The sequence below is a fragment of the Oryzias melastigma genome, linkage group LG6 (assembly GCF_002922805.2).
Source record: "Oryzias melastigma strain HK-1 linkage group LG6, ASM292280v2, whole genome shotgun sequence".
Lineage (NCBI taxonomy): Eukaryota > Metazoa > Chordata > Actinopteri > Beloniformes > Adrianichthyidae > Oryzias > Oryzias melastigma.
This window is the reverse complement of record NC_050517.1, coordinates 1203471-1214930: the sequence shown is the minus strand read 5'-3', so window position 1 is coordinate 1214930 and position 11460 is coordinate 1203471. Positions and strand designations below refer to the sequence as shown.

The 11460-nt window shown below is 39.5% G+C and overlaps 1 protein-coding gene across 2 annotated transcripts in view; it reads right to left on the bottom strand.

Annotated features, from left to right (window-relative positions):
• Window positions 1-11357, bottom strand: part of tdrd12 (tudor domain containing 12) — a 26866-nt gene extending 15509 nt beyond the window's left edge. The window contains exons 1-24 of one of the 2 annotated variants that reach the window (XM_024281583.2): window positions 11206-11357; window positions 10964-11008; window positions 10111-10275; window positions 9594-9730; window positions 9326-9445; window positions 9191-9246; window positions 9004-9089; window positions 8746-8920; window positions 8121-8179; window positions 7391-7479; window positions 6703-6768; window positions 6573-6624; window positions 5878-5957; window positions 5576-5638; window positions 5409-5486; window positions 5121-5181; window positions 4936-5043; window positions 3290-3475; window positions 3023-3176; window positions 2822-2949; window positions 2385-2576; window positions 2091-2219; window positions 628-745; window positions 400-539 (exon numbers count right to left, since the gene is read on the bottom strand). In XM_024281583.2, the coding sequence (XP_024137351.1) occupies window positions 400-539; window positions 628-745; window positions 2091-2219; window positions 2385-2576; window positions 2822-2949; window positions 3023-3176; window positions 3290-3475; window positions 4936-5043; window positions 5121-5181; window positions 5409-5486; window positions 5576-5638; window positions 5878-5957; window positions 6573-6624; window positions 6703-6768; window positions 7391-7479; window positions 8121-8179; window positions 8746-8920; window positions 9004-9089; window positions 9191-9246; window positions 9326-9445; window positions 9594-9730; window positions 10111-10275; window positions 10964-10987 (2466 nt within the window). In that variant the 5' untranslated portion in view covers window positions 10988-11008; window positions 11206-11357. The remainder of the gene's footprint in view (window positions 1-399; window positions 540-627; window positions 746-2090; window positions 2220-2384; window positions 2577-2821; window positions 2950-3022; window positions 3177-3289; window positions 3476-4935; window positions 5044-5120; window positions 5182-5408; window positions 5487-5575; window positions 5639-5877; window positions 5958-6572; window positions 6625-6702; window positions 6769-7390; window positions 7480-8120; window positions 8180-8745; window positions 8921-9003; window positions 9090-9190; window positions 9247-9325; window positions 9446-9593; window positions 9731-10110; window positions 10276-10963; window positions 11009-11205) is intronic. The other variant, XM_024281584.2, reaches the window with a different exon arrangement.
• Between the last annotated feature and the right edge of the window lie 103 nt (window positions 11358-11460).

The following is an 11460-nucleotide window of genomic DNA, read 5'->3' as shown; positions in this document are numbered from 1 at the left end:
CGTGGCACAGCAATACAGAGCAGCAGTGAGAAATTCACCTCTGAGATGTAGGTGGGACTCCACCCCTTTTCTCGTCACCCATAGCTGAAAGCTCTATTTTTACGCTAGTTTACAGCCCCTCACATCCCCAACCATTAGCAGTGCAGCAAAAATGGCGAGCAATACCAGAGCTATCAAGCCGTACAGCTACGTATGAGCCAAATGCTCAGACGATGAAAACAAAGACATTCATTAATCTTTGAGTCTGCAAGTGGATGCAACTGAATGAAGAGGAGTAGGGAACTTGTGGTCTCCTGACTGTAGCTGTTCTGCAGCATAAAGTTTAGTGTACCTCATGTGCCATCTTGGATTACCCTCTAGGTTGTAATCTGTGCAAATGGACAGTGGACCGTGTCTTACTTGCTTAGAAAGGTTCCTGAAGTTTTTGAACATGCAGAACAGTCTTCTCCCAAACCATTTGCGTGCTGCTGGAAATTCATAATGAACGACACATGTTGCATCTCTGATGCCGAGACACTTCAGGCATTCATCTGTGGTCACTGCAGGGCAGAGGACAAAGGAATGATGAAGGAAGGCTGAGACCCAGAAAAAGACAACAACACTTGGTGTCTTCCTGAGGAAGTTTACCTAGAATAAGGTGAGAACCAGCTCCAATGTCTTTGCTCCACTGCTGAACGACAGAGTCAAACTGGTGGGTTAAGCCCTCGTGGGTCTTCAGACAGAATGCTGACTTGCTGCTCACAGCCTGAACAGAATCAGAAACATTAATTAAATCTTACTCTATTGCTCTATATTCAACTTTAAAAAGCTGACAATGGATTATGAAAATGACAATGGACAATGGATAGTCAACATGAAAGAAAAGAGCAACTGTCAAAAAACTTTAGTATAAAAAAAGGGTCTTCTTTATTTCTAAAGACATTTTCTCTTATATCTTCTTTATGTATTTATTATTTTCCTTTATTTGATAAGATATTTTTACTTGTTTATGTACCCTACAACAGAACTGTACCTTCAGCAGCAGACACTTTCAAAGCCCGCATACAGAAACATGCACAAACTAGTGGTGTTAACACATCACAAAACTTCGGATCATTTTACGGATCAATAAAAGTAAAAAAGAAAAACAACAGGAAGAAACAGGATAAAAGGCTAAAATTACTTTTTTTTTAAAGCTTTAAAACATACATTTGAGAAAACATATATAAAGTACTTTAAAGCATAAATATACACTCACTTGTCTTTGAAGTCTGAACATCAACAAAAACCTAAAAACATGTAGTTTCTGACTACATTCACATATCTGGAGACCAAATCTACAAAAACTGAGAGAAAAGAATGCTAAATATGTAATTTTTCCCTTGGCCCCACCCCCCACCCCAATGTCAAAATTAAATCTTAAATGAAAAAGTTAAAAAAAAAATTTTTTTTTGGGTAATAATTGTGGTACCGAAACTAATCGAGGGAACATTTAAATATTTTCCTATATATTTCCTGGAGATTTTTGATCCTTTTGGCTTGCCATACTGCCTTTCTCTGACGGTACGTTGCAGGAGCAGCGGCTCCAGGACAGCGGCTGCACCTCACTGGGAGATCTGAACGCAGACACGGAGACGTGTATCGATGCTTTTATTCAGCTCTTCAAAATACATAAACTGGGTTTCTCAGTTTCTGCGTCCTCCATGATGAGTTTGAGAAATGTGTTTGACAGAAGCTCTTCCCACATGCGGCGGGAGCTTCAGGGTGGGATAAGTGTCAAGAAGCAACTTTGACGCATGTTAAAACAAAGACGGCGTAAAGTACATGTATTTGACGGTCCACACGTGGGCCAAATTGTGGCTAGTGATCCGTACGGACAACTGATTATCATTTCTCAAACAGAGCATGAATCCTTGTTGACCTCCATGAGGATCAAAAGGTTTTACAAGAGATAAAAAAATTGGGCATAAAGCTGAGTCCACTAATCAAAAACAGCAAAAGATTCTCTTAATTAGGGATTTTAATGTCCTGTTAAGGAAACACTGAAGTCTGAAGGTCCCAAAGGTCTCCACAAAACCTGTGCTGACCAGTCATTATTTCTACTGTATTACCTCATAAACGTAATCTACATCCTGTGAAGAATTTGCTATGATCAAAGTCTTCTGGCAGACGAGGGGGCTGAAGTCCAACACCCCCATCAGCACTGAGATCTTCATGCTCTCCACAGTCATAAGGACGATCTACGGTGATAAAAAAAGCAATCAGGTCAACCTCCTCAAAGAGAGGATGAAATGGTTGTATTTACATTTTAAAATGCTCAATGTCTTTTCCTCAGTGTGTTTGTTACAGAAATAAACAGACATTAATTCAACTGAATCTGAAAACAAGTCCTTTTATCATCTGACCTGTTGAACGTTTCCATAGAGACCAGCTTCTTCAGGGATGGTTATGACGATGCTGGGGTACGGCATGTAAGCAGTCACCATAGCCTCCATTTGGGGGCTCCACCTTTTAGCCACACAAACCAGCTGCTGAGGGTAAAGGGTTTTCTCCTCGGTGGAAACGACTTTGTGGAAGTGCTGCAAGATGGTTTTCATCTAGAAGAAAAGCACATTTGTCAGACTACAGGTAACACGCGCAATCAGGTGTTTGTGCTGGTAATGTTCTGAATCAGAAAAACTGATGATGTAAACAACAAACGTCTCTACTCTGACACGACAACCTGCTCTATAATGTGAAGAGGAGGCTATTAAACACAGCACATTCATAATGATTCAAGTATTTAGAAAATACCACTTTTTATGCTGGACACTGACGTGATGTCATCATAAACAGCCTGTACCTGATCAGGAGCACGAGCGAAGAGCTGATCGGCCTCGTCAAGCACCAGGTGGTACAGCCGCTGGAAGAGGCGGCAGTGGCAGGACAGCAGACGGACCATTGTGAACGGCGTGGTCACTAACATAAGGCCTGGTGGACAGCAAAACGATGAACAACAAGTGATAAGACAGGTCTACTGATCTACAGATTGATGGACCCTTACAGTTTTTGGGAAGTTTAAAATTTTTGGCTTGGTCCTTGCCCACCCCCAGAAGAGCGACGTCCGGATGAAGGCTTTCAGAAACCTTGGTCTCTTCCAGCACACTGAACACCATCTGGACCCTCTCCCAGCCTGGACAGAGCACCAGTACCATGGGCTGGACAGGAACACATCGGCAGGATCAGATCAGGACTGATGGTTCACATCCGTGAAGGACTTTGTTAATGGATTAAAAATATGCTTTCAGCCATCTTCAGTCTTAGAACTCACCCCTAAGCTTGACATGCGGGGGGTGTACAGAGAGTTCAACAGGATGTGGGTTAGGATGGGGGCAAGGAAACTGAGTGGCTGGTCAGAGCTGTGGGAGATGATCACAGTGCTGTTCCCCTGGGCCACAGCCGGCCAACTGTAGCAGTCAGCTGAAGACAGGCTGCCGTACTTTTGTTTAAGCAGCGCCTGAAGACAACCAGACGCCATGATAAGCCGTACTTTTCTTCAAAGGCATCAACAAAGAAGCTGACACACCACAGTACACTGATGCTATTGATGCCAGGCTTTCAAAAACAGAATCTACGAGGGATCCAGTCAGGAGTCTGACTAACTTTCAGAGAGGCAAGAAATGCACACACAGTTGAGGCCTCAACTCTCAAGTTTGGTCATTAGAAAAACAAAGAAAAACATTCTACTCTTGAACTATAAAAAAAAATTGCCATGAAAATATCATTTTATACTAGGATTACTTTAGACAGCATTTGTCAAAGTGTCCAAATGTTCAGTATATTCTATATATGTCACGTTGACTATTAGCTTACTACAGATCAGAATGTCAGATATTGAATGAAAGGCAATAGTATTACTCAACAAAATATAGTGCATTATAGCCCATTAAGTTAATTGTCAAATTAACTAATCGGTTAGATATTTTCTATTTTATTAACACTTTAGCTCCACTGTTTACATTCTTTTATCTACAGTAATTTTCCAGTTAAGTAAATGTACTTAATTCCACTGGGTTCTGAGGCAGAGAAAAGCAGCCTCGGGCTGATAAGCGATGCTTTACGTTCTCTTCTGTCTTCTTCAGAAAATCTGAATAAGCTTCAGCTTGTTCTGAACTCTGTCACTCATCACCACATTACCTCTACCTCAGGAACTTCCCCGGTCCCTAGTTAAATTGAAGGTCAGTTTCCAGAACCTTTTTTCAAAAAAATGGCATCTGTTTTTTTTTTTTTTTTTTATTCCTGTCCATTTGACATCTTCACTCTTCCATGTGCTTTTAGATCTCATCCATTTCATTTAATTCTGATTGGCTTGTCAGGAAAGGGGGCAGAACATTCTTCTCCTGTAGCCCCGGACTCTAGAATGATCTCTTCCCCAAAATTGTAACAGAGACTCTGGAACATCGTTTAAAACCAGTCTTAAAACTCTTCAGTTTCTTCTTCTTCTTCTTTTCGGCTTTTCCCTTTAGGGGTCGCCACAGCGAATCAGTTTCCCGGGTTACTTTCACTTCTGTCTCTTAAATTGAATAAAGCTTCTTTCTGTTCATTTGTGTTTTCTCTTCTTACTGTACAATATTATTTAATTTTTTGAAAAATGTTAATTGAAAAAAAAAATTGTTTAAAAAAATGAACCGCAGAGAACATATCCTGCTTGTCAAAGGTGAGTAAAGTTAGTATTTTTAGACTTAAAGACCATAAAAACAAACATTTCACAAAGTATTTCTTTCAACATTAAATAGGACAAATAAAAAAAGAGCATAAACACATGAAAGCCCGTAAAATAATGTTTAAGTTAACAGAACATCATGGCCCACTGCACCCACTGCACCCACTGAAGATCACATTAATGTTCTACCGTCTCGTAGGTTTTTCCTCGTTTAATCACCATCTGTAAAAGACTTTAACCACATGTAGGTTTACCCGACGGAGAGGATAAGTGACGGGGGCGTCTTCCAGACTGCTGCAGGCTTCTACGGGGAGGGAAGAGTGCACCAAAACCCCACTCAGGCATGGATCACAGTGGGGAGCCTGGAAAAGTCCAGACACAATGTTCAAGACAACCAAACTCACACAAGGGAACGGCAAAATTGTGAAAGCAGACTCACTGCGTCATCTGAATCCTCTTGATCTGGATTAGAGGGTCCGGGGTTCAACCACTCCAAAAAGCTGCATCAGATTTAAGATCCATGTTACAAATGTAATTCTCCTTTGGAAATATTTGAAATACATTACAAAAGAAATCTGCAGCAGAAGTGGATCTTCATTTCTGAATGCTCCTGATAGTATTTCTGGAGCAGAAATGATGGACCAGACTAATAGAAGGTGGAAAGGATTTTTTGGATAACAGAGTCCAGAAGTAACTATAAAGAGTTTCTGTCAGAGCTGCAGCTCACCAGGAGCTCGCCAAGTCTTTTCGACCACAAAAGGGTTTCCCTGCTTCTGCCCGTCCAGACGTTATTAGTTTACCAGGACTGTTGAAGAACAGGAACGGTGACCCAACAAAATAGGAACTTTCTGAAGGTGGTGAATGTGCAGTTTGAAGTCTTGAGTGTAATTGTACCCGTTCTCCTCCTCTGCTGGATTTTCTCCTTCACTGCTGCAAACAGCTTCATCTTTCAGACTGCTGCAGCCACAAAACAAATTCAGAGACAACAAACACACAAACAAGGAGCCTCCATCATTGGCCTACACAGCAAGAATGTAAATGCTAAAAAACTTTATCAGATGGTGATATTTGGATTGTTTTTGAGACTCAATGTGGAGTGAACACCAGCTAGAACAATGTCTGCTAAAATAATCAAAAACTCTGGAAAATGACTTTAGTGATGAGTAAACAGTGATGTGTTTGTGGAGCGTTCATACAGTTTTTGTTCGGTCCACGTAGTTGAGTGTTTGTTCTTCTGCACAGGTCGACACATGTTCAATTCTTCATCAAGACCCACCTAAAAACAAAAAGCAATTCTTTATCCTGTATAGAGATTGGATTTAAACAAGTCAAATAATCAACAGCACATTAAGTTTTACCTAAAAAAAACTTGTATAGTAATCAGTTTTTTATGTGAAAATAAACCATTTGTCTTCTTAGGCAAACAGCTGCCTTAAGTCAAGTTTTAATTAAAACAATTCTCATTTCAAAAAGGAAATGTTCCTCTTTGTTTCATTTTATATATCAATTTATATCAAAAATATGATTCATAAAATAATAAAATATATTATTGAATAATAATATCCAGCCATATTCCTGCTTCACCAAGTAAGACAGAGCTGGAAATTTGGTCAAAAATAAAAAAGTGAAGTAGGGATTAGATCCAACTTTACATTTTAAAGTGTTTAAATTCAACTCAGACAAGGTAATTCACACTAATCCATGCCAGATTTGAACTGTTTTCCCAGTCAAACTTCTTCCGGTCAGCTGCTCATAGTGTGCTGAATAATCTAGAGCTGAGCACAGAGCCAGCCTTACCACCCCAGTACAGGTAGTAGCAGTATCCTAACTGAATAGGAGCTTGTGGGCTTTTTTTAATATTGAAATATGGCTATGAAGTACTAGTACTCACCCCAGGAAGAGAATGCTGGGTTTTGTCGTCAGGATTCAGATGCTTTAGGAACCTGCACAGCAGAAAATAATGAAGTCACTGTAAAATCCATGTTTCCTCTAAACTTTAGTCTCTAAAGTTTCACTCTCACCTGAATAGATCCTGGTTTTTCCCCAAAGACGCAGCCAAACAAGAGTCTGTGTCTTCTAATGAATCACTAAAAGAGAAAATTTCCCACAAACACTTAAATTAAAAATACATTTCAAAGAAAAAACATTTTATTTCTCATCATATTTTAGCTTTCGCAAAAGAAAATTAATTAACAAAAAGGAAATTTTAGTTTTCTGTCCAACTCAAACCGTACCTGTAGAGTTGTTGCTACTCAATTCTCAAAACACACAGATGTGAGTTTGGGCAATAACAATCAAATAAAAACTCACTCTGAATTGCTAAACACTACAGCCTAAACAGGTCGCTGTTGCAAATGAGAAATTGTTCTCAATCAACCTAAATAAATAATTAAATTAGTCTTGTTCTTTTTGTCTCTGTTGTATTACTTTGGACCAACTTGAAAATGAGATGCTCCATCTCCAGAGGCATTTCATTAACAATAAAATTGTTAATGGAATTGTGATACCTTCATTGGCATCACCAGGCTTTATGGTCACTAGATGTAGGGCCGGTTTTTTGCAAGCTGGTCTCGTTACAACTGGACTTATTAGGTCATCTTAGTTTCTGATTTCTTGATACTTTACATAGCTTCAAAAGAACGAGTTTACAAACATCTTTGCAAAAACATAAAAAAGAAAGAGTGAGTGACACTGAACCAAAGACCTCACCTCACTGCAGAACAAGGTTCTGGGTCACTCATAGATATGCTGCTTGATGACAGCTGCTTCTCCAGGACCTCCAAGTCACAACCATCGTCCTACAGAATCAAACAGATCAGAGTTTAAAGGATGAAAGCTGCAGCTCCTAAATTCACGTTTACTGATTTCTTCATGTTGGAGGACAATTTGTTAAAACCAATTCTGATCATCTTTTGTAAAATTGTTCCCAGCGATCGTTTAAATATGATTATGTTGCTTTTAACCAAAATTAAAAAAAACTAAACAAAAAAAAAAATCTGATTTTCTGGGACATAGTTCCTGTAGATCAACAGTAGTTCATTAGAAACTCATCTCTGAGTTGCATGCATCAACTCAGAGATGAGTTACTGAGAGCTCTCTGTTCATACGCTCTCCTGCTAGCTTACAGCCCCTCATCCCCCCAAACTAATATTACCGGTGCAACAAAAATAGTGAGCAATATCAGAACCACCCAGCTGTACAGTTTTGATCCAGATTCCAGCTCAGACAAGGAAAACAAATAAGGTCATGGATCTATTTGTCTGCAAGTGGATACATCAGCATGGACCTTATGGTCCGATCATTGACTGTACAAGAGAACTGGACTGACCGGATGTCATGTGACCCATAGAAAACAACTTACTTCCAGCTTCAGGAAAATGATACATTTGCATTTTAACACATTTTAGGGAAGATTAAACAAGCAAAGAATCCTGCAGACCTGAGGGTAAGATGCCAGCAGATCCTCTGCTTCCACTTCCAAAGGCTGCTCTGGTTTTACTGAAGGTAAACAATCAGAAAGACATGAAAAAATGATAAATTAGTCACCAATCCAAAAATAATAAGAGTACATTCAGGACAGCATCCCATCCAGAAACCAGCACTAGTTTTTCTTGCATTTTTATGACATTCTCCAAAGAAATGAATTAGTTAAATGTTTTGCTTTATTCTAATATATTTATTTTGTCTTTAATGGTAGACCTAATACTGAGTTGCATAAATCTTCCTTTAAACTGTTAGCAGACATATCCAGGAAGCTAAATAATAAGGAATAATTGCCAGTCGAGGGTCAATCATGTAAAAAAATGAGCCTGTTTTAAACACTGACTGATTTACTAATGCATCTTTAAATTTTTGTGACAATCTAAAAGCCAAAAGCCAGTATTTCATTGGTGGGTTAATAGAAAATTGAATGAAGAGGTAATGCATAAAGAGCTGTGAAAATCAGTAAACAAGCATCAAGAACTCTGGATGTATTTAGCTCTTTAGATCTGTGGTCTTCACAACAAGTCAATAACCTCATCCTGTTCTTACGCGAGGAACTGGAGATTCAAATGTGTGCTTACCAGACGTTGGTGGAGGTTTAACGGCCTCCAGCTTGATGGAAGACGCTGAGTCAATTTGGGTTAAGATGGAGCAGAATTTGACAGGAATTCTGCCCCATGGATCCAGACCACCTCGTCCAGACTCTTCGCTGTAATATGCAAACTTCTTGGACACCAACTCGTCGTTGACACAGATCTGAAGAAGTAACAACCAACCGTCAGTGTAATAGAAGAACTTACAGTGTCATCAAAAACAAAGTGGGTAACAAAGAGTCTGACCTTGAAGTCCCCAGTGGACAGATAAAGCTCTATAGCAGTTGAGTCTGACTCACTTTCCAACAGCACAGCCTCCATGGAGAGAGATGCTGCAGGAACACAAGACACAAACCTTCACACTCATCAATTTAGAGAAGAAAAAATCAGCTAAATCCATAACACACAAACAAATGAACACATTAGTGCTTACCTTTGAGCAGACTGTGCAGGTAAAGTGTGGCAGAGATGTCCCACTGACTGGATGGACTTCAGACCAAAAAGGAGAAAGTTTTGCCCAAAAACGTTAAAGTTTAGGAACCACGAAAATCTAAAGAACAAATCTCACATGAGCTCGGCCTTCTCCTCCAGAAAAGGAACCCGCAGTGTTGTTGGTTTGATTCCAGACAAGTGGAACTTCTGCGCCCAGAAAGGCAGCTGCAGAAAGTCAGGAACTGTCAGCCGGATCCTTGGTAGAAGAGCACAGAATGTAGGTCTGTTCATGATCAGTTCAACATTCAAAGGAGGTGAAAACAGACACCAATAACAAATGAAATATATTTGTGTCAGTGAGATGAATTTATGAGAGCATCATAGGTATTTGTCTCTGCTCGTACTTGTCTGAAGAAACTACGATTCTTTCTCCATAGTCGACCAGGAAGCAGCAGGCCAGACAGGTAACTGAATCCACCGTGATGGACTTCACCACAACGCGACACCAAAACTTCCTCTCCTCCCAGAACACAGCATACACCTGAGAAGACACCAGCACACATTTCAGCACAACTCCCTGGAAAAGACAGATGTTTTACCACAGAAAATAAATCTAGAACAGAATACAAACAGAATTTAAGGTGCACTTTCTATTTTTGAGTTAAAAAAAAATCAAGGATTTAATTTTTAAATCTATGATAAGGGTCACTTCATTAGCTCTGGTTCAATTTTATTTAGATTGATGAATTTCTGGTTGAGATGCACCATAAACAGTGGCTTTGTGTGTTTGTCATCATCACTGACATTTCACTACCTACTGCTACATTCCCCCCCTGTCCCTCAGAAACACAGCCGACTCCAACAGCAGGATCTGTGATGAACAAAGTGCTAGAAAAAAAAAAAAAATCATGTATGCAATACCTCATTTTCCTCAAACGAAGTGGGAATCAGCCTCGACTGGTCCTGGGTCAAGTCATTGTAGAAAAGGTTCATTCGAGCCTGAAGCTTGGAATATTGTTCTGCTGTCTCTGTGTCGACACCAGGTTCTTGAATCACTCGACACCAGAGGCAAGAAGGACTCTCAATCTGCAGATACCGAAAGAAACACGACCCACTGTAATCCACATCATGTCTGCAAAATCATTATGTCAGCGAGGTATAAAAAAAAAACTGAACAGGGTCTATAGTCACTTTTTTGTCAAGACTTAGTGGTTTCAAAGGGACTTAAGCTTACTTTCAAAAAGCAGAAGGGATTTCTAGACTCACTTATTCTGCTCCCTATCAGCTCGTGGACAATCAGACTCTTGAATCTATAGACCAAATGTTACTTAATCTCACTAGGAAAATTGTATTCGTTATTTAAAGAAATCTCTGTTAATGAGTTTACAAAACAACAAAATCATATGTGAGCTTTTTCAACTTTTGTTTGTTTGTTTTTCTGTTCCCTCTGCTGTCTTCTATTGGACAAATATGTATCCCTGACTTGCCATGGAATAATGTTTGTTGTTCTGTATGTTTTGGACAGTAAAGTTAAAAAAAAAAAGAAAGAAAGAAGAAGAAGAAAAGAAAAAAGAATTCAAGAAATGTAAATTTGAATTTATGGAAAACTTAAAAAGTGCAAACTAAAGTAAAATTGTCCGTGACATTTCCATTCTTGGTTTTTATTACTAAATGGAATCCATAAACCAGCAAGTACAGTAATGAACAAACAACTAAATAAACGAAAGGAAAACAAACTACAAGATGCTGCATAAAATAAACCAGCTTAACTCACCTTTTGGATGAAGATTTTTGACATGTCAGTGAATCCACTCCGCCGCTTGAAAACAAACACAAAATTTTAGTTATTGTCCGACATTTTGACCCCACGAGGCGAATTGGCACGTGCACTAGCTACCTAGCTAGCTAATGTTCAGTTGTTTGTCGAGAACTAAAAAAAGTCGCATTTTTATACAAAAAGAGAGCAAGTATGAACACCTAATTTATTTATTAGCTTGTTGTGAAACTTATACACACCTGTTTAACACTTGCACTGAAGAACAGCTGCCGAATGTCTGACGGAGTCAAAGTGAAAAGGAGTCTCAGATTGCTATGGCGCAATGGCGCAATGGCGCAATGGCGCAACGACGCCTGCTGGGTGGGGTCGGTACTGCAGGACTCATCAGGTCTTATGGGGGTTGCCATGGTTTCATGAGGATGGCTTTTGTTCTTCAGGTTCATGTCAGCCTATCATATTATACATGCTGTGCCCCCCCCCCCCTTTTTTTTTTT